The following is a 22,541-nucleotide window of genomic DNA, read 5'->3' on the forward strand; positions in this document are numbered from 1 at the left end:
TTGCAAGTTGTGAACTCAAACAGAAATGTTTGTGTTTTAGGATTTCTATTTCTTGTGCTTAAGGTATCTGTTATACTTCTTTTTTTATTTGCACTAAAAGTTAAATTTTTCAGGACCGGCTTTTGGGTGTCTACCCTCTTCTTCTAGATCAAAGCAGTACTGATACAGATACACAGAGGCTTAGTAAAATGTTAAGACTGAATCTGCAATTGCGATACCATCAACCATGACAGGGCGTATAACCCCTGCTGTGGCTGCGACATGTGTACATCTCTGGCCACTGCAGCTAAAGTGGGTCCAGTTGGGGCAGGGGTGGTAAAAACACATCTTAACTAAGGGGTTTTACTACCCCCAAACGGCAAATGTAAATTAACCCTTACTGTTCTGATCCCTATAAAGCTGCTTTCACACTGATGTGCTTTGGTTTACCATGGGTGCACCGCAGTGCATCTGCAACTTTCCGGGGTTATAGAGGAATAGAAAGTAGGTGGCACATATCCTGTATTGTATCACAGGTTATGGCATTTACAATAAGTCACAATTCCTCTTGTCTTAATCATAGAGTACAGGACACAGGCTAAGTAATTATAGACCCTGGAGCATTCCAAACTATGAATAAGGGTTGTCAACTAGAGCAGCCTTTCTCAACCAGGGTGCCTTGAGGTTTCTTCAGAGGTGCCTTGGCAAAATGTCTAAAATTTACCCAAAACTTGTATACAAGCCAGAGGGTGGAACAAGCCTGCCTTTTAGTTACACAAAGCCACAGGTTTTCATTGTGCACCATTACGACCTTCTAGCCAACAGCATCCTGGCAACCAATGACATCATCAGTTGATAAGGAGGATGTCGGCTGCCTGCACAGTATCCTAGTTTGATCTTCCCCTACCACTCCATCAATGCTGGGATCACTTTAGCTCAGTGATGGAGAAAAAATGAGGAAGAAGAGAAACCCTGGAATACTACTCAGTACCAGTGTGCAAAAGTGTATTTGCTGTGGAAGAATAAATCACCTCTATTGTTGGTTGTCCTACATGTGTGGATGTTTCTGCGTTATATATAACTATTAGAATAGTTTTTCACATTTTAGAATGGGGTGCCTCAAGACTGTCCATAATTTTAAAGGGTGCCTCGGGATTGTCCATAGTTTTAAAGGGTGCCTTGACTGAAAAAAAGTTGAGAAACACTGAACTAGAGAAACAGAACTTTGTCAACAGGAACAAAAAATAAACATAAACAGACCCAACTTAACGAGTGCTGCTGCAAGAACCTTTCAGCAGAAGGCTGCATCCGCAGAAGACTGGATGTCTACCCGGTAACATTTTGAAACGGTATGAACATTAGACCTGATGGTGGCCTTACAGAGCTAGGCTACAAAGGCCTAGCGTCAGAATGCCCAGAAAACACTGACTGATCTAGTCTACCCTCCCTCCTTCTGGGTTTCCCTTTACCCAGGTCCCTCAGCTCCTTTTCCCGAATTACTCTTGCTCCCCCTCCCCCAACCCTTCTCCCCTTTACCTCCTCTTCTCTGCTTTTATTTTGTGATCTCCACTTTCACTTGTGATCACCTTCCTGTATTAATTTGTTATGGGCCTATCTATTCTTTAATAACCTTTTTACTATTGATACAGTTGCAAGAAAAAGTATGTGAACCCCTTGGGATTACGTGGAGTTTTGCATGAATTGGGCATAAAATGTGCTCTGAACGTCATCTAAGTCACAACAATAGAAGAACACAGTCTGCTGAACATAATACTACACAAACATTAGATGTTGCCATGGTTTAATTGCACATAACATGTAAACATTCACAGTGCAGGGAGGAAAAAGTATGTGAACCTTTGCACATAATAACTGGTTGACCCTCCTTTGGCAGCAATAACCTCAACCAAATGTTTCCTGTAGTTGCAGATCAGACCTGCACAACGATCTGGAGTAATATTGGACCACTCTTCTTCACAAAACTGTTTCAGTGTAGCAATATTCTTGGGATGTCTGGTGTGAATCGCTCTCTTAAGGTCATGCCACAGCATTTCAATCGGGTTGAGGTCAGGACTCTGACTGGGCCACTCCAGAAGGCGTATTCTGTGCTGTTGCAGCCATTGTTTTGTTGAATTACTTGTATGCTTTGTGTCATTGTCCTGTTGCATCACCCATCCTCTGCGGAGCTTCAGTTGGCGGACAGATGGTCGTACATTTTCCTGCAAAATGTCTTGATAAACTCTGGAATTCATTTTCCCATCAATGACAACAATCTGTCCAGGCCCTGAGGCAGCAAAGCAGCCCCAAACCATGATGCTCCCTCCGCCATGTTTTACAGTGGGGATGAGGTTTTGATGTTGGTGCGCTGTGCCTTTTTTTCTCCACACATAGTGTTGTGTGTTCTTCCCAAACAACTCAATCTTGGTTTCATCTGTCCACATTATATTTTGCCAGTAGTGCTGTGGAACATCCAGGTGCTCTTTTGCAAACTTCAAACGTGCTGCAATATTCTTTTTGGACAGCAATGTCTTCCTCCGTGGTGTCCTCCCATGTACTCCATTCTTGTTTAATGTTTTCCTTATTGTAGACGTGTCAACAAAAATGTTAGCATGTGCCAGAGATTTCTGTAGGTCTTTAGCTGACAATCTGGGATTCTTCTTTACCTCATGCAGCATTCTGCGCTGTGCTCTTGCAGTCATTTTTACAGGACGACCACGCCTAGGGAGAGTAGCAACAGTGCTAAACTTTCTCCATTTGTAGACAGTCTGTCTTACCATGGACACATGAACATCAAAGGCTTTTGGAGATACTTTTGTAACCCTTTCCAGCTTCATGCAAGTCAACAATTCTTGATCGTAGGTCTTCTGAGAGCTCTTTTCTGCGAGTCATGGTTCATATCAGATGGTGCTTCTTGAAACCAGTAAACCCAAAACAGGTGTGTGTTTTTTAAGGGCAGGACAGCTGTCAGCAACACATCCAATATCATCACACTGATGATATTCAAGGTTGGCTCACTCCTGGCTCCAATTAGCTCTGGGAGAAGTCATTAAGCTAGGGCCTCACATACTTTTTCCTCCCTGCAATGTGAATGTTTACATGTTATGTGCAATTAAACCATGGCAACATCTAATGTTTGTGTAGTATAATGTTCAGCAGACTGTGTTCTTCTATTGTTGTGACTTAGATGACGTTCAGAGCACATTTTATGCCCAATTCATGCAAAACTCCACGTAATCCCAAGGGGTTCACATACTTTTTCTTGCAACTGTATATATATAAAAATTATTGCTTTACTGTAGCAATGTGTTTTCTCTTAATTTATTTTAGCTGTCCTGATTACTCCCTTACATTTCTTTTTGCATTCTGGACTGCTAAGGGTGAACTTTCTTCTTTGTAATTTTTTAAGGTCAGTTTTTTTCTAATTTATTAGCTTTATTACACTAAAATAAATTGAAATCTAGAGGCCAGGATATCTAAATAACATTACATAACAGGTTGAAGACATCAGGATGAAGGGACCGTTCCAACCAGTGATGGGCTGAAGAAATCCGCTTTCCTGTTGTCCACTCCTGGGATATCCCCTCCCTCTTAGCTTGTAAGCTCCAAGGAGCAGGGCCCTCCTAACCCTCTTGAATTGAACTGCATTGTTGCTGTATTGTCTCCCGTTATATTGTAAAGCACTGAGCAAAGTTAGCACTATATAAATCCTGTATAATAATAATAATGTGGACTGCAGAGATCGCTGGATAGTGAATTTATGTCCAAGTGATAATCTGACTTGCTTCCTTCAAGGCTGCATAACGTTTGGTGCCTTCTTGGTGGCTGATACAAGCTACGGCCGTGGCATTGTGTGATTGCACCCTGATAGGGTGTCCCTGTAGAAGGGGGGTCTAGCGTTGCAGAGCCATTTGATTGCTTTGAGCTCAAACATGTTGATAGGGAGCTTGGCTTCCACGATAACCATGTCCCATGGACTCTGAGGGACTGGAACTTTCCTTCCCAATTCGAAAGATTGGCATCTGCTGTTATCCTGCTTTCCACCAAAAAGAAGGTAAGGCTATCCCTATTGTTAAGACTGGGCCAGAGAACCACCAAGCTAGAGAGTTACTTGCTTGGATGAACAGGAGAATGGGTAAGTCAAGAGAAGGTATACAATTTTTTCCAGGCCAATAAGATGTTGTGCTGGAGAGGTCTTGAGTGAAATTGAGTGAATAGAACAGCCTCAAAGGAGGCTACCCTGAGGTCTACAACTTTCATGAAGAATCTCATCGAAGGATGTCTCTTTGACCTTAATTCCCAAGCATGAGTTCTGAGAGACAGCATTTTCTGCTCTGGATTGAAAATGTTCCAGGACCAGACCCAAGTATTCCAGGTGGAGAGAAGGCTGGATGACAGATTTTTAGAAATCGATCATCCAATTAAAAGCCTTGAGCATCTGAATTGTCCTGTGGATGTTTGCAGACAGCTTGAAGGGAGGTGAGTCCTTCAGGAGAAGGTTGTCCAAATAACCTTTGACCTGAATGCCCTGAATTTTTAGAAGAGCAAGAAGAGGTGTTCTGGGAGCAAAAGGCAGTATGGTGAACTTGAAATGATTGTCTGCTACTGCAAAGCACAGAAGATGCTGATAAAGAGGATAAATTGTAATACGCAGATAAGCATCTTGGATATCTACAGATGGCAGGTATTCCCCTTGTCCCAGAGAGGCAGACCTTGCAATTCCATATGCAATTTTGGAATTTTAAGGTATTCGTTGAGGGATTTTAGTTCCAGAATAGAATGAATACCTTAGTTGAGTTTTGATACCATAAACAGGTTTGAATAAAATCCTTTAAACCTGTCTTGTAGGGGTTCCGGAGCAACTTCTGGGCCAAGAGAGTTCAGGGCATTCTGCAAACCTGACTATGCTTGGGCAGATTTTGACTGATTACAGAGAAGTAAGCCTGTGATTATCTTGCTCATCAGCCTGCTACCTCTGCTACGGTCTGCCATTGGTCAGCTTATCCTTTTGGTATCTGGACTCTGCTTGCGCCTGAACAGGCCATTAGTCTGCTGACCACACTATACTATGCTGTTTATCAGCTATCCGAGGATATCACCACTCTAGCATGTGTCCTACTTGTTTACTGGCTGTTGATTATTATTAGATTTACTGTACATATTGTGCTATGGTTATACAGACACTAGGTTAATAAAGGAACTAATCTGCATGGTTTAAAAAAGTATGAATAAAGATTAAGATAAAAACCGTAAAAAAACTATAAATGCTTGGTATGTATCAGCTTAAAGCGGAATTCATCCACCACTTCAAAAGCTGATGCAGACTATAACTTCATCTATAAAGATATGATATAATACAGAGGCATACTTATCTTACTCCATGGTCCTGTGGCTCTACAGTGCTGGAATGCTGGTGGGCACGCCCATGTCATTATGCACATCGCAGGGCTATTGGTAGCCGTGTATCCTGCACTGTGCATGATGACATCAGGAGGGACAGGAGCTAACAAAAATGGTCATAAAATGGCAAGAGGAGCAGCTTTAGAGAACTGGTCGTCTCAACCAACTTCAGCTGGGAGGAAGACTACAGGACCACAGTAAAGGTAAATATCCCTCTTCTGTACATCACCCCCTGGTTAAACAAGCATTATGTGGGGGAAAGTGGCATTGATATTTATTTAATGTAAGACTGAACGTAGGCTTTAAAAAGGTAGAGTGCAGAGTAAGATTATTATCAGTAATTGTATGCATCCTTAGCCTTTTGTGGCAACTTACTTGCTTCCCACAAGAATTAGCCATTTGTGCCAACTTACTTGTTTCCCCCAAGAAAATAGCCACTCTGTGATCCTTGGCCATAGTCTAGCTGTAGATCCTGCACAAAGAAAGAAAAAAGAAAACAAAGAATACAAAAAGGTCAGACAAACAAAAAATTAACAATGAATTGTGATTACCAAAGATGTTAGAAAACTCTACACTCCTTGGAGGGATGGAGGGTGCAATAAACAGTTGCACCCCTTTTCTAAAATGACTTCACTTACACAAGGCATTTTCTTGCTTTATGGGCCCTAACCTGGCTTAGTATATTGTGAGAATGTGTAAATAAGCTTCTTTGACTATTTCTGCTGATGGGAAAAATAACACACAAACTAATAGCAGCCACCCATTCTGCCTCCTATAGGCACAGGCCTTATAATGCCTAATGTCAACAAAAAACAGGAAATCAGCATTTTTTCTAATAAAATTATCTGCAATAGCATTATGAATCTGTGTGTGGAGCTGCAGGTAGGGGCATTTTGCAACTAATGCTAAGAGGACTTGGCAGGCCAAAGCTCTAAGGACAGAGACAAGTCAAGGTATTTAAAAAAGAATTCCACCAAACATTTCAAACATCATACAGGTGTAATGTTACATTAATAAATACCAAGATATGAAACAAAATTGCATCAAATAGTTTAAACCATGAAAACTGGCTCCAGACAATGCTACACTATAAACCAAACACAAAAGTCATCAATAACTATGTTACAATGACACTGACCATACAATAAAACTTGTGTTACTGCTGCATTTTCATCAGGAACAAAACAAATGTATACAGTTAGGGGTCTATTTATAAAAAAATCACTTTGCAAATGTCACAACATTCATTCTGCCACAATATAATCAAAGGGATGGGGTCTCTGGGTGGCATCACTGACCATATATGGAAATTAAAATGGTTAGTCCATGATTTCAATAGGATTCCCGTGATGACACTAACCGAATATGCTAATGTCCATAAGTGGTCAATGATGTCACTGGAAACCCTGCCCCTTTACTTATATTTCATCAGGGAACAGGAGAGGACATTTGCTAGAAGCCAAACAATGGTTTCAGATGAGTCAGCAATTTTTTTTCCCTGTAGGTTGTCGGGCATCCTGATTACCATGATGAGCTATGAATTTACATTTTGGGACTTTATTTTAAATTTAAAGTACTTGTCAAAAAGTGTGTCTGTGTTTATCACTGTCTTTTTTGTGAATGAGTAGGGGTAATAAGTGCCCCCTATTCATTCACAGCTTTTCATAGATTTGTGAACCTCTGTTCATCTTTCCTTCTGAGGCTCAATGATTCTCTAAGATGCCCTTTTTATATCTAGTTATGTTACTGACCTGTTGCCAATTAGCTTATTTAGTTTAAAAATGTTCTTTCAGCTCTTCCTTGTTAGTACCTTCAAACATTTGAAATGTTTTCTATATAATAAAATATGGGTTTATGAGATTTGCAAATCATTGCATTCTGTTTGTACGTAGATTTAACACAGTGTCCCAACTTTTGTTGTGTGTGTATATGTATACATATACACACATACTTAAGTATGTGCTGACCCCACTCTGTCATTTTAGGTGACCTACCACTTCTTGGCTGAGTTGCTGCTGTTCCCAGTTGCTTCCACTTTGTTATAATACCACTAACAGTTGACCGTGGAATTTTTAGTAGCAAGGAAATTTCATGGATAGACTTATTGCACAGGTGGCAACCGATCACAGTACCATGCTTGAATTCACTGAGCTCCTGAGAGCGACCTATACTTTCACAAATATTTAAAAAAGCAGTCTGCACGCCTAGGTGCTTGATTGTATACACCTGTGTCCATGGAGGTGATTAAAACACCTGAACCCAACGATTTAGAGGGGTATCCCAATACTTTTGGTAATATAGTGTGTTTGTGTGTGTATATATATATATATATATATATATATATATATATATATATATATATATATATATGTTTATATATATATTCCTGTCTAAATTGTCCTAGTTTCATCCCAGGCCACGCGGGATCTCCTGCATGGTAGGGGTTGGGGAAAGACCTGGCAACCTACCCTGTAAAATAATTGTAAAAGAGAATTCATGGGAAAAGTCGCTTACGAGTGACGGTCCATGCAACCGCCAAGGGTCGGATACGACTGAATGGATATATATATATATATATATACACACACACACAGTGGTGTTAAAAATAATAGCTGTCAGACATCACTAACCTGATCAATCACTGTTTTTAGTAGAAATGATATTTCTACATGGCAAATAATTTACTAGCAGGTGTAGTAGAGTAATAGAAATCCAACAGACCCAACAGTCATGACATGCATGCTGCTGATTCTGTGTAATTGAATCACTCATTGAAAGGGGCATGTTCAAAATAATAGCAGTGTGAAGTTCTATTAGTGAGGTCATTCATTCTTTTAAAAACAGGTGGCAATTATTGCCCTTATTTAAGGAAGGAAGGCAGCAAATGTTGTACATGCTGGTTACAGTGCATTTCTCTCTGAAATTCTGAGGAAAATGGGTCGTTCCAGAGGTTCAGAAGAACAGCGTACCTTGATTAAAAAGTTGATTGGAGAGGGGAAAACATATAAAGAAGTGCAGAAAATGATAGGCTGCTCAGCTAAAATGATCGCAAATGCTTTAAAATGGCAATCAAAACCTAAAAGACGTGGAAGAAAGTGAAAAACTACCATTCGAATGGATAGAAGAATAGCCAAAATGGCAAGGACTCAGCCAACAATCAGCTCCAGGAAGATCAAAGAAGGTCTAAAGTTACCTGTGAGTACTGTTACAATTAGAAGATGCCTATATGAAGCCAAGCTATCTGCAAGAAGCCCCCGCAAAGTCCCACTGTTGAAAAAAAGACGTGCTGAAGAGGTTACAATTTGCCAAAGAGCACAATGACTGGCCTAAAGAGAAATGGCGCAACATTTTGTGGACTGATGAAAGTAAGATTGTTCTTTTTGGGTCTAGTGGCTGGAGACAGTTTGTCAGATACCCCCAAACACTGAATATGGGGATGTTTCTCATACTACGGTGTTGGGCCTATTTATCGCATACCAGGGATCATGGATCAGTTTGAATACATCAGAATACTTGAAGAGGTCATGCTGCCTTATGCTGAAGAGGAAATGCCCTTGAAATGGGTGTTTCAACAAGACAACAACCCCAAACACACCAGTAAACGTGCAACATCTTGGTTCCAGACCAACAAGATTGACGTTATGGAGTGGCCAGCCCAATCCCCGGATCTTAATCCAATAGAAAACTTGTGGGGTGACATCAAAAATGCAGTTTCTGAGGCAAAACCAAGAAATAGAGAAGAACTGTGGAATGTAGTCCAATCATCCTGGGCTGGAATACCTGTTCACAGGTGCCAGAAGTTGGTTGACTCCATGCAACACAGATGTACAGCAGTTCTCAGAAACAGTGCTTATACAACTAAATATTAATTAAGTGATTCAAAGGAAAGCAAAATCTTCAAATATTTTTCAGTTTATATAGTGAATGTTTGAGTTTGTAAAGAAGAATACAAACACTGCTATTTTTTTTTTGAACAGTCTAATATTCACTTTTCTTCAATTTTTGTAGTGGAACAACACAAATTTGATATATTTTTCTTCATGTTTTGATTTGGATTAAAATGTGTAGTGTTCCCAATGCATTTGTGTGTATGGAAATAAAAGCTATTAGAAGGATTTTGAGCTTTATTCACTTTTTTCAACACACTGCTATTATTTTGAACACAACTGTATATATACATACATACATACATATATACACACACACGAAACTCAAAAATTAGAATATCAGGCAAAAGTTCATTTATTTCAGTAATGCAACTTAAAAGGTGAAACTAATATATGAGATAGACTCATTACATGCAAAGCAAGGTAGTTCAAGCCGTGATTTGTCATAATTGTGATAATTGTAGCTTACAGCTCATGAAAACCCCAAATCCACAATCTCAGAAAATTTGAATATTGTGAAAAGGTACAATATTCTAGGCTCAAAGTGTCCCACTCTAATCAGCTAATTAAGCCATAACACCTGCAAAGGGTTCCTGAGCCTTTAAATGGTCTTTCAATCTGTTTCAGTAGGAACAACAATCATGGGAAAGACTGCTGACCTGACAGTTGTGCAAAAAATCATCATTGACACCCTCCATAAGGAGGGAAAGCCTCAAAAGGTAATTGCAAAAGAAGTTGGATGTTCCCAAAGTGCTGTACCAAAGCGCATTAATAGAAAGTTATGTGGAAGGGAAAAGTGTGGAAGAAAAAGGTGCACAAGCAGCAGGGATGACCGCAGCCTGGAGAGGATTGTCAGGAAAAGGCCATTCAAAAGTGTTGGGGACTTTCACAAGGAGTGGACTGAGGCTGGAGTCAGTGCATCAAGAGGCACCACACACAGACGGATCCTGGACATGGGCTTCAAATGTCATATTCCTCTTGTCAAGCCGCTCCTGAACAACAAACAACGTCAGAAGCATCTTACCTGGGCTAAAGAAAAACAGACCTGGTCTGTTGCTCAGTACTCCAAAGTCCTCTTTTCTGATGAGAGCAACTTTTGGAAACATTTGGAAACCAAGGACCCAGAGTATGGAGGAAGAATGGAGAGGCACACACTGCAAGATGCTTGAAGTCCAGTGTAAAGTTTCCACAGTCTGTGTTGATTTGGGGAGCCATGTCATCTTCTGGTGTTGGTCCACTGTGCTTCATTAAGTCCAGGGTCAACACAGCCGTCTAACCAGGAGATTTTGGAGCACTTCATGCTTCCTTCCGCAAACAAGCTTTATGGGAATGCGGACTTCATTTTCCAGCAGGACTTGGCACCTGCCCACACTGCCAAAAGCACCAAAACCTGGTTCAATGACCGTGGGATTACTGTGCTTGATTGGACAGCAAACCCGCCTGACCTAAACCCCACAGAGAATCTATGGGGCATTGCCAAGAGAAAGATGAGAGACATGAGACAATGCAGAAGAGCTGAAAACCGCTATTGAAGCATCCTGGTCTTCCATAACACCTCAGCAGTGCCACAGGCTGATAGCTTCCATGCCACGCCGCACTGAGGCAGTAATTGCCGCAAAAGGGGCCCAAACCAAGTACTGAGTACATTTGCATGCTTATACTTTTCAGAGATCCGATATTGTTCTATGTACAATCCTTGTTTTATTGATTGCATGTAATATTCTAATTTTCTGAGATTGTGGATTTGGGGTTTTCATGAGCTGTAAGCCATAATCATCACAATTATGTCAAATCACGGCTTTAACTATCTTACTTTGCATGTAATGAGTTCATCTCATATATTAGTTTCACCTTTTAAGTTGCATTACTTAAATAAATGAACTTTTGCACAATATTCTAATTTTTTGAATATATATATATATATATATTATTTGATCCCCTTTTTAGGTTTGCCCACTTACAAAGAACTGAAGGATCTATAATTTTTATCATAGGTGTATTTTAAATGATAGAGACAGGTCTGGAGACTGGCCAGGCTACTTCATGACCTTAATGTGCTTCTTCTTGAGCCACTCCTCTGTTGCCTCGGCAGTATGTTTTACGTCATTGTCATACTGGACAACTCATCCATGACCCATCGTCGGTGTTCTGGAGGGAAGAATGTATTGTAAAATTTTACAATACATGGCTCCGTTCATTGGCCCGTCAATGAGGCAAAGTTGGCCCATACCTTTAGCCCCAAAGCATAATGTTACCACCTCCATGCTTGACTGTAGGGTCTTAGGGTCATAGTCAGCATTTTTCTTCCTCCAAACACAGTGAGTCGAGTTTTGGTCTCATCTGACCACAGCACTTTCTCCCAATCCTTCTCTGAATCATTTAGATGTTCACTGGCAAACTTCAGATGGACCTGTATATGCACCTTCTTGAGGAGGGGGACCTTGCTGATGCTGTAGGATTTCAATCCATGGCGGAGTATTGTGTTACCGATGGTTTGTTTGGTGACTGTGGTCCTTGAGAACATTGCCTTGAGAACATTCACAAGCTCCTCCTATGTAGTTTTTTGCTGATCCCTCACTTTTCTCATGTTCATCCTTACCCCATGAGGCGAAATCTTTCATGGAGCTCAGACTGAGGGCAATTGATGGCTATGCTGTATTTCTTTCATTTGCGAACGCTCCAAAAGTTGTCTCCTTCTCACCAAAGCTTCTTGCTGATGGTCTTGTAGCCCATTCCAGCCTTGTGCAGGTCTACAATCTTATCCCTGACATCATTTGGCAGCTCTTTGGTCTTGCCCATGGTGGTGCACAAGACATTCTGTGGACAGGTGTCTTTTATACACATAACGAACTGTCATTAGGAGCACCTTCTTAAGTTGACAGGGCTAATCTGTGTACCACATGAGCCCATAATCAGTCTGTGGGAGATAGTTATTGTTGGTTGGTAGGGGATCAAATACTTATTTTACTTTCTGAACTGCAACTCAATTTATACCATTTGTATCATGTGTTTTTTCTGGATCTTTGGTTGAAACTCTGTCTCTATCATTTAAAATACACCTATGATAAAAATGATAAACCCTTCATTTCTTTGTAAGTGGGCAAAATTACAATATATATAAGATGGAGGAGAAAAGCTGCAGGGTCATCTCTTAGTTGAACATCCATGAGTTTGAAAGAGATATCTTTCACTTGGTCCCAGAAAATCTGCAGCACCAGACACAACCAAAAATGTGCAATAGAGGGCTTACCTGTTGTTGGTAACTCCAACAGAGAAGTACACATTGTGGAAACATTTTATGTAGGTAAGGTAAACTGACCTTACAAGGGTGGGAAAGGGTCCAAAAGTGGAGGTGCAAGGAAGTGAAGGGTGGAAAATGGTCAGCAGCAACACTGTTAGAATTTTCATGCACACTTCTGAAGGGTACTTGCTTTATACAACTCCAAGCTTACATGTCCTACCCAATTACTGCCTCTAAACCTGCTAATCATCCTCTACAACACTGCAACTATGTGGATTAGCAGCAATTCCAGGAGGAAAAGCAATCGTTTTAAACAAGGAATGGGAATGACCAGTAAAACAATTCTAGCCACTCTTCAAGCCTCCTCCTGAGTGAGCTAATGCAAAAGAGTATGGAATACGTCGTTCCTAAGTAATCGCCAACATTATATGTAATGCGCGGTTGCTGCTGGGCTGCATGCAAGGTCACCAAAAGTCTTTGAAAGACACTGCACACGCAAAAAAAGTTAAAGCAAGAAGAAAACAGGTTTTTCTATTATAATAAGAACACGTTGATAACGTAAATAATGTTAATAGCAGAAAACATTTATATAAAGATTTACGTCATGGAGACAAGATCATTATGTACAACACACTTCCAAGTCAAATAAGTCATTCAAAACAGAAACCAAAATAAAAAGGAAGCAATCTTGAGTCAATGACAGATTTGTACTTCAAAGGCCAAATAAAACCACAATGTTATTGTGGTCTTGTTTGCTTGCAGGCAATTGAATCCCATTCTGGGTTTTTATATTTCCAAGGCATGCTAGCATCAAGATATACTCAAAACAAATCCCAGTTTCACTAACCTGCTGTTAGTGTCATGCCCCTCACCAAATTCATTATCCATAATGCAAAATAAGAAAATAACAGTAGATATTCTGTTGGAAGCGTCAAGAGCTAGACACAAACTAATGTAAAAACTTTATCTCATGCAAGTTTTACAGTTGCGCAATATAGTGCAGTAATGCCTGGTACACACCATCAGTTTTTTTTGTTCAACTCAGAGGGCTGAACGAAAAAAAACTGAAGACCTCGGAAGGAGCTTGTTGTACTAAGTATCCGATGTTAGTATAGTGATCTCCCCGCTGAACTATTGTGTTCTGACAGGGGGACTGCCCCCATGCCAGAACACACTGTCAGATGTCGATCAGATGCTGGTTTTCCAGCATGCCTGTTCAACTGGCTTCTGTTGGACAGGCTGGTGTACACATGAGTCGAATGTCGGCTGGTTTCTGTTTAACCGGCCGATATTCGGCTCGTGTGTACGGGGCTTAAAAAAGGTATACATGCCCAAAATATTTTAATACAAAAATATATTAAATGTGAATACAATACAGAAAAAAATTTAACCAATTACACTGTATGATTTCAACACATCCTACTTTTCAGTTAGGCTTGAATTGTTATAAATCTGACAACAGACTTATTCCTGAGAGAACAAGACCAGCTACCCAAAGGATGGTTAGAAGCAGAAAAGAGTTCCAAAAAAGGAAGTTTTACTTACCAATAAATTCTATATTTTGGAGTACAGGACATGGTTTCATTCATAGACCCTGGGATGTCACCAAGCAATTAATCAGAGGGGTGGGCAACAACAAGCAAACAGAATCATGCCAACAGGTCCCACAAAACAGATAAGGGTTAAGAACCCAACTCAAAGTGCCACTGTAAAAGCCCTGTGACAGAAAGCTGCATCTGCAGAGGCCTAAGCATCCCATCTAGTACAACAAAACCAGGTGGTAGCCTTACAAAGGTGTGGAAGCTTTGGGAATGAGCAGTTTTAGCTTTCTAGCAATGGAGAATTTGGAAGGAGGGTTTCCTTTTTTAGACCCTGTTAACAAGACAAAATGAGTACAACTTTTGGATAGAGGCTGTGGCTTTCAGATAGACTGACTATGTCCAAACAATTGAGGGCAATTTCCTTGAGTTGCTTAGGAGAACGGCACAAGGGAAAAAACATTTCTTCATTAAGGTAGAAGGCTGATACCACCTTAAGAAGTAGGGTATTGGACATAAAACTGCATTATCCTTGTGAAGAAATAGAAGAGGCCCTTTACAGAGGGCTGCTAACAGACATGTCTCACAGCTGTGACAGCCATTAGGAAGGCAAATTTTAAGGAGAAATCACTTTAACTGAGTTCCCTAAGGGATCAAAGAGTGGTCTCTTCAGAGCAGGGAGATCTCAAGGAAGCACTGGGTGCTGCAAGGGGGGAATCTGATCCACGAGACACCTTGAGAATCACTTTAAATGTAACTAATGACTGTGTAACCAAAATAAACTATTAGTTTTCATGCAGCAAAATTCACATTTGCTGCATAAAAATGCATGTCAAGTAGAAATCCAATTTTTTTTCTCATTAGTCTACAATAAGTACACCATAATGATAAGCTGAAAACAGGCTTTTAGAAATATGTGCTAATGTATGAAATGGAAAAACTGAAACATCACATTGGCATAAGTATTCAGACTCTTTGAAACACTTGAAATTTAGCTCAGGTGCCTCCCATTTCTCTTGACTGTTGCAGAGTTTCTATACATTGAATGGCATCTACCTGTGGTAAATTAAATTGATTGGGCATGATTTGAAAAGGCACCCACCTCTCTATAAAAGGCCTCACAGCTGACAATGCACACTGTATCAGAGAAAAAGCCATGAGATCAAAAGGAACCGCCTGCAGAGCTCAGAAACAAAATTATTTCAAGGCACAGATCTATGGAATGCTACCAAAAAAATTTCTGCTGCACTGAAGGTTCCCAGTAGCACCGGTCTGTACTTTGCATGGACCTGACAACAGGTGGTTTTACACACAATCTGGTGGTTGCAACCACCGGAATTGTGTGTAAATTTGACAAGCAGTCTCCAGCCTGTCAGGTGAAAGCATTTGGGCGACTGTGCTGCAGCCCGATTATTTCCACACAACTTTGGTAATGGCACATTTGTCGCCATTTCATGGACGCACACAAATTTAAGGTTTGACATGTTAAGCATCTATTTACTCAGTGCAACCTCCTCTTTTTTATTTTACCAAAATATTGGGTAATCTTTTGGTTTGTTTACCTTAAAATTAACTTTAGTGTGTTTTACTGAAGATATGCGCTCCGTAGACCCTTTGCGTTACTATCGTGTGACAAAAAGAAATTGGAACACTATTTTATTCTCTAGGGCAGTGGTGTCAAACTGGCGGCCCTGCAGCTGTTGCGAAACTACAAGTCCCATCCTGCCTCTGCCTTTGGGAGCCATGCTTGTAGCTGTCAATCTTTCAATGCCTCATGGGACTTATAGTTTGGCAACAGCTGAAGGGCTGCCAGTTTGACACCTGTGCTCTAGGGTGTCTGCTTTCAGAAAATATAAGTTTTGGGGTTTTTATGTCATCTTAAGGCCTAGAATTATTTTTTAAATGTGTGCAAAAAAACTCAAAATCGCCTCTGGCAGCAAAAGGGATAAACGACTATAGTATCAGGCTGCAACAATTTTTTTTTTTTAAGGGAAGGGGGTCTGAATACTTTATGAATACTCTAAATCTAGCCAAAATACATTAAGGCCTGGGCACATCAAACTTGTGAATTTAAAATAAAAATACAAAAAAAAACAGATACAAACCTAGGAAATTTACACTGACTAATCGGTGAAAACAGTTTATTTCAGAGGTCCCTCCCTTGGTACTTCTCACAGCTCCCAGGTGACCAAAATAGATACTTGGGGGAGAGCCCTTAAATATTCTGATTTGTATATAATTTCAGTAGTCTATAACTGTTGCTCTCATAATCACTTTGAAGTATTGAAGGTAGTCTGTATCAATGTATGCTTAGTTTGAATTAGCCAGGTTTGTGACAACCCTACTTTGAAGGTTAAGTTCACCTTCGGGAACATGGTGCATGTTCTACTAAACACAATATGGAAACTGCTCAAAATTGTGCACAAAACAGTAATAAGCTGCAAATACAAAAGAAGATATCCTCTGTAATATAAATGCCTTAAATCATTTATGTTGCACTACAAAATAAAAAAATCCTTAGTTGCACCAAAACAAACACCTAGTGACAAAAAAAAGCATTAAATCATTAATAATTACATAGTTAGTCTGACTGAAAAAAGACAAAAGTCTATCCAGTTAAACCATAAAAAAAAAAGTTATCATCTTACACCCACAGTTGATCCAGAGGAAGGCAACCCCCCCAGCAAAACATGATACAATTTGCCCCTGCAGGGGAAACAATTTCTTCCTGATCCCCAGAGAGGTAATCGGATATTCCCTGGATCAACTTTACCTATAAATGTTAGTAACCAATTATATTCTGTGTATCCAAGAAAGTATCAAGGCCTTTTTTAAAGCAATCTACTGAGCTGGCCAGAACCAACTCTTGAGGGAGTCTATTGCAGATTTTCACAGTTCTTACTGTGAAAAAACATTTCAATGTATGGAGATTATTAAATTTCTTTTCCTCCAGACATAAAGAGTGCCACCTTGTCCTCTGATGACCTCAAGGTGAATAACTCTACACTCTACACCGAGTTCACTAATATGAAACACTGATATATTTATACATGTTGATCATATCCCCCCTTAATCTCCTCTTCTCAAGAAAGAATAAATTCAAGTTCCTCTAATCTTTCCCTTATAGCTGAGCTCCTCCATGCCTCTTATCAGTTTGGTTGCCCTTCTCTGTACTTTCTGCAGTTCCCAATGTTCTTTTTTGTGAATTGGTGGCCAAAGTTGAACTGCATATTCCAGATGAGGTATTACTAATGATTTGTACAGGGGTAAAATGATATCTCTCTCTCTGGAGTCTACACCTCTTTTAATACAAGAAAAGATTTTGATCGCTTTAGAAGCTGCAGCTTGGCATTGCATGACATTATTAAGCTTACGATCTACCAGAACTCCCAGATCCTTCTCCACCATTGATTTCCCCAGTTGTACTCCCCCTAGTATGTATGATGCATGCATATTCTTAGCCCCCAAGTGCATAACCTTACATTTATCAACCTCATTTGCCACATAGTTACCCAATTAAAAACAGTGCATTGAGGTCGGCTTGTAAATTGTCATCTGCAAAGACTGAAATGGTATTTTTAATCCCCGACTCTATATCGTTTATAAATATATTAAAAAGTAAGGGTACCAACACTGAACCTTGGGGTACACCACTAACAACCCTAGACCATTCAGCATATGAATCATTAACCACTACTCTCTGCATACAATCTTTTAGCCAGTTTTCTAACCATTTACATACGACAATTTCCAAGCCTGTAAACTTTACCTTACACATTAGCCATGTGTGGGGAACTGTGTCAAACACTATTGCAAAATCCAAGTATACCACGTCTACAACCACCCCTATGTCCAAGGTTTTGCTTACCTCCTCATAAAAAAGAAAATCAGATTTGTTTGACAACTTTTGTCTTTCATGAATCCATGCTGTCTTGCTTAAAATATTTTTTTCCAGCAAGAAGTTATCGATGTGGTCTTTTATTAAACTCTCCAGTATCTTCCCAACTATAGATGTTAAACTAACAGGTCTATAGTTACTTGGTAAAGATGTTGACACTTTTTAAATATAGGCACCACATTGGCCTTACGCCAATCCAGTGGTACTATGCCAGTCATTAGAGAGTCCCTAAAACTTAGAAACAATGGTTCTGAAATGACAGAGCTCAATTCTTTAAGGACCCGTGGGTGTATGCCATCCGGTCCAGGTGCTTTATTAACCTTTATCCTACATATTTCTGGATCATATCAATTGTGAGCCAATGTGGATCATCTGGAGCTGTGTCAATACCATGCCCATTATGGACAAGAGCTCCCTCATGTTCTTTTGTATACACAGAGCTGAAGAAGATATTTAATAAATTTGCCTTCTCTTTGTCCCCAGTCACCCACTCTAGATAATTTTGTAAAGGGTCTACATGCTTGGACCTGACCTTTTTACTATTAATATATTTGAAGAATTTTGTTCTATCTTTTGCAATCTGTTGTTTGTTTTCAATTTTTGCAGCCTTTGTTTCCTTGTTGCATATTCTTTTATATTCTTTGTAATGTTTAAACGATGATAGCGTTCCTTCATTTTTTTTATTTAATAAAAGCTCTTTATTATTTATAGCTTTTTTTAACTTTGGCCGTAAGCCACATAAGTTTGATTTTTAGCCTTTTAAACTTGTTGACCATGGGAATATATTTTGCAGTGTGTTGACACACAGTCTTTTTGAAGAACTCCCAATTCTGTGTTGTGCTTATTGATGCCAATATTCCCTCCCAGTCTCAGCCTTGGAAAATTAGTTCTCTTAAAATTGAGCATTTTTATTTTTCCCATATATGCTTGTTGTTTACAGCTAACAATAAATTAAATCATGTTATGGTCACTGCTACCCAGATGTTTTTTTTTATATGGACATTCATAATAAGCTCTGCATGCTTTGAGATTACCAGGTCCAACAGGGCCCTCTAGGAATTCTACCATAAAATTGTCCTGTAGTAGGTTTATACATTTTTGACCTTTAACTGTTCCTGTAGTACCATTACTCCAGTCAATTTCTGGGTAGTTAAAATCCCTCAATATTATCACTGTCCCAGCCCTTGCAAACTGTGCAAGGAGCTGAGTCTCCATCTCCTCATTAACACTGGGAGGCTTATAACAAACTCCAAGATTAGCTTTGTAGTACGCACCACCATGTGCAGTTCCACCCATAATGCTTCAGCCTCATCACACTCTCCATCATCTAGGTCCTCTTTCACACTCGCTCTGAGATCATTTCTCACATAGAGACAGACACCACCACCTTTCCTATTTACTCTGTCTCTCTGAAAGAGAACAAAGATTCAGCAATACCAATTAAATCATAGTTCTGTTCATGCATCAAAGCTTCCAACTCACCTTCTGGCATTGATGAACAAACACTTTAATTCACTGACACCTTGTGCACACATATTTTGCATATTTTTTATTTTCATACAAATGGTACCAATTCCAATGGTTGTTTGTAACATGGGAAACTTTTTATCATCTGCCATAGCCCTCCCCCCATATTTCCCCATTCCAACTACCAATAAGAACTGACCCGTCTGATCTGTCTACCCCATTATAATCTAATTCTTCCTCCCCCCCCTCGATCCTAGTTTAAATACTCTATCCTCCCCATAAACCTCTCCCCCAGCACAGCAGACCCCTTCCATTTAGGTGCAAACCATCTTAGCATATAGGTTGCCCCCCAATAAAAAGTCAGCCCAGTGCTCTACAAACCCAAATCCTTCCCTCTTACACCAGGTCCATGCATTCAGTTGTCTAATCTCCCCCTGTCTCTTCTGTGTTGTGCATGGCACAGGTAATATTTCAGAGAAGATCACCTTGGAGGTCCTTCCCTTCAACTTGCAGCCTAGTTCTTAATTTGAATCTTAAGGAGCCTCCACCTTCCATGTATTCTGTCATTGGTTCCAACATGGATCAAGACAGCCCCTCCCAGTAAATTATCAACCTGGTCTACCACATGCCGAACAATGGCACCAGGGAGACAGCAAACCATTTGGTTTAGGCAATCCGGGTGAGAAATTATTCTATCAGTCCTTCTGATTATAGAATCCCCTATAGATCACTAAGCTCACACCAGCACTTGTACATATGGTGAGAAAAAAAACAAACTGCAATAAATGTATGATGTGTTTACATTTGCTGGTGCACGATGTGTCACTTATATAGATACACTTGTCTAAGCTATGCACCGTAATGAACCCCATATAATCTGCCAATATGCTCAGGGCACCGGAATGATCCCCATAAAATATGTCAATATGCTCAGAGCACCGGAATGATCCCGATAAAATATGCCAATATGCTCAGAGCTGGTGTGGGTTTAGTGATCTATAGCTGAAGGCACTTTCTGGAAGGTGCAATTCTTTTATGGCTGTTGTCTAGCAGGTTCACCAGAGGGCATCAACACTAGGTTTGGCCTTGGTTGGCCCCTCCCATTGTGTGTCCAAGTGGAGGGGGTGTGGTGTCAGTTGCCACCTGTGATGCCTTCTATATATAGGGCATTAGCACTTTTGGTTGATTCAGCTCTGAGGAAGGGGGTTTAATGGCTGAGAAACTGCTTGCCAGTAATCAATCCCCAGAATAAGTATGGCTGACAGAGGGGGGAAAGAACCATTCCACCCATCTTCACATGCCTCCAGTGCCGCTGCTTCATTTCTCACTCCCCTCCGATGATTGACATACTGCACCCAAAGCATGGATTGACAGATCCCGTAGGCGGTCTAATATGTCAGCAACAGCCTGATTGCCCGAAGCTCCCGGACATTGATGGGTAGTCGAGCTTCCTACGGAGTCCAGAGATCCAGAGCAAAGTCCGATCCCAGGACACCTCCCTAGCCTGACAGGCTGGCATTCGTTGTGACCACAGTCCAACAGAGAGGAAGGAAGGACTTTCCATTCCGTAGAGATGGAGACAGCAGCCACGAGAAGGAAGGCCCTCATCGACAGCCCCTGGGGAATTTAAATGTTCAGGGCAAAGGAAGACCTGTTCTAATCCAATAGGATTACCTACTTCAGTGTTCTCGTATGGAAAAAGGCATATAGAACCGCTTTGAAGGTGGCCACCATCAGGTTTAAAACCTGCCTGCAAAAACGCAAGGAGAGTTGCCTGTAATCCAAGAGCTGCCGCACTGCTGACTGGAGCTTCTGTAGTTTGTAAAATGGGAGGAACACCTTGCCCTGCTCCAATTTGAGGATCCGCCCCAGATACTCCAAGCGCTTGGATGGGGTCAACACAGACCTTCTGAAGTTCAGGATCCACCTAAAGTGCTGTACAGAATGCATGGTGATCTCCACACTGTCCAAAAGGGACGAGTGGATCTCGCGTGCTGGAGAAAGTCATCCAGATAGCCGTTCCTTTAATGTCGCACCCAGGCCAGGACCGGGGCCAAGACCTTGGCAAACACCCGGGAAACAGAGGCCAGACCAAAGTGCAGTGCTACAAATTGGTAATGCACATCCCTAATAGAAAAGCATAGGAAACGCTGGTGTCTCTGATAGTGCAGGAAAGCATCCTTGATGGTGCCTCAAAACCCCCTTGATGAACAGAGACCACTATCGAGAGAATGGATTGCATTTAAACTTGTGAACCTGCATGAAGGCATTCAGGTCCAGGAGCGGGTGAACTCCTGACTATCTTGAGAACTGTGAGGAGGTTGAAGTAAATACCACTGCTCTGCTCCGACTCTGGCCCCGGATAATCACCCCACAAAGGGGCAGATCCTGCGCAGCCCTGCACAGGACCTGCAGATGGATCGATTAGAGCCACAGAGTGGAGGTTATGAACCTGTTCAGCAGAAAGGAATGAAATTTCATTATGTAGTCCAAAAGAATGAATTCATGGACCACTTGTTGGGGATGGAAGTCTATGGGCCGGAAACCAGCACAGACCCCCCCCCCCGGCTCTATAAATAAGTGGGGGCAACCCTTGAAGCTGAGGAGGACTTATTCGAAGGCTTAGAGGCTTTATGGGGATAGGGACGCTTGGCACCTACTGCGGGGGCCTGAAAGAGTTTGGATCCCTTTGCAAATGACCCAGGGTGGTGAAAAAAGAAATATGCTCCTTCTCAGGCTATTGGAAGGACCACTCAAGCCACCCTCAAGGTACTAACCGACATCCGCTCAGGGAGCACTGAGGGGACAGGCATCCAGACAGGGAGATGTCTCCATGGCCTGTCAGACTTCAAAGCAGTGGAAAAAAGAGGAGTGGACAGACACAAGACCGCAGCTGAAGCCGTGTCCCATACAGACAGAAGGCCTTGAGTCAACAGTACCACATACACCACGGGTCCCTGGCCTGACAAACCAATTGGAACATGGGCCACTTAGAACGCGTCTGAGAAACTCAGGCTATGGGCAGTGCCATGTTGGCGATAGCCCGAAACCAGTAAGCAACCAGTTAGCTATACTATCCAAAGGATTCTGGGAAAGGAGGGGAACCCCCACCAGTAACATAGTCATTTCCAACT

The 22,541-nt window shown here is 41.0% G+C and overlaps 1 protein-coding gene across 6 annotated transcripts in view; it reads right to left on the reverse strand.

The window, feature by feature from the left end:
- Positions 1-22,541, reverse strand: part of MAP4K3 (mitogen-activated protein kinase kinase kinase kinase 3) — a 478,522-nt gene that overhangs the window by 164,253 nt on the left and 291,728 nt on the right. For all 6 annotated transcript variants that reach the window (XM_089681775.1, XM_089681773.1, XM_089681774.1 and 3 more), the window contains one exon: positions 5,790-5,848. In XM_089681775.1, coding sequence (XP_089537901.1) covers positions 5,790-5,848 — 59 coding nt within the window. The remainder of the gene's footprint in view (positions 1-5,789; positions 5,849-22,541) is intronic.

This window comes from Staurois parvus, unplaced genomic scaffold, assembly GCF_062004578.1.
Source record: "Staurois parvus isolate SC_StPar_1 unplaced genomic scaffold, SC_StPar_1.0 ptg000277l, whole genome shotgun sequence".
Taxonomy (NCBI): domain Eukaryota; kingdom Metazoa; phylum Chordata; class Amphibia; order Anura; family Ranidae; genus Staurois; species Staurois parvus.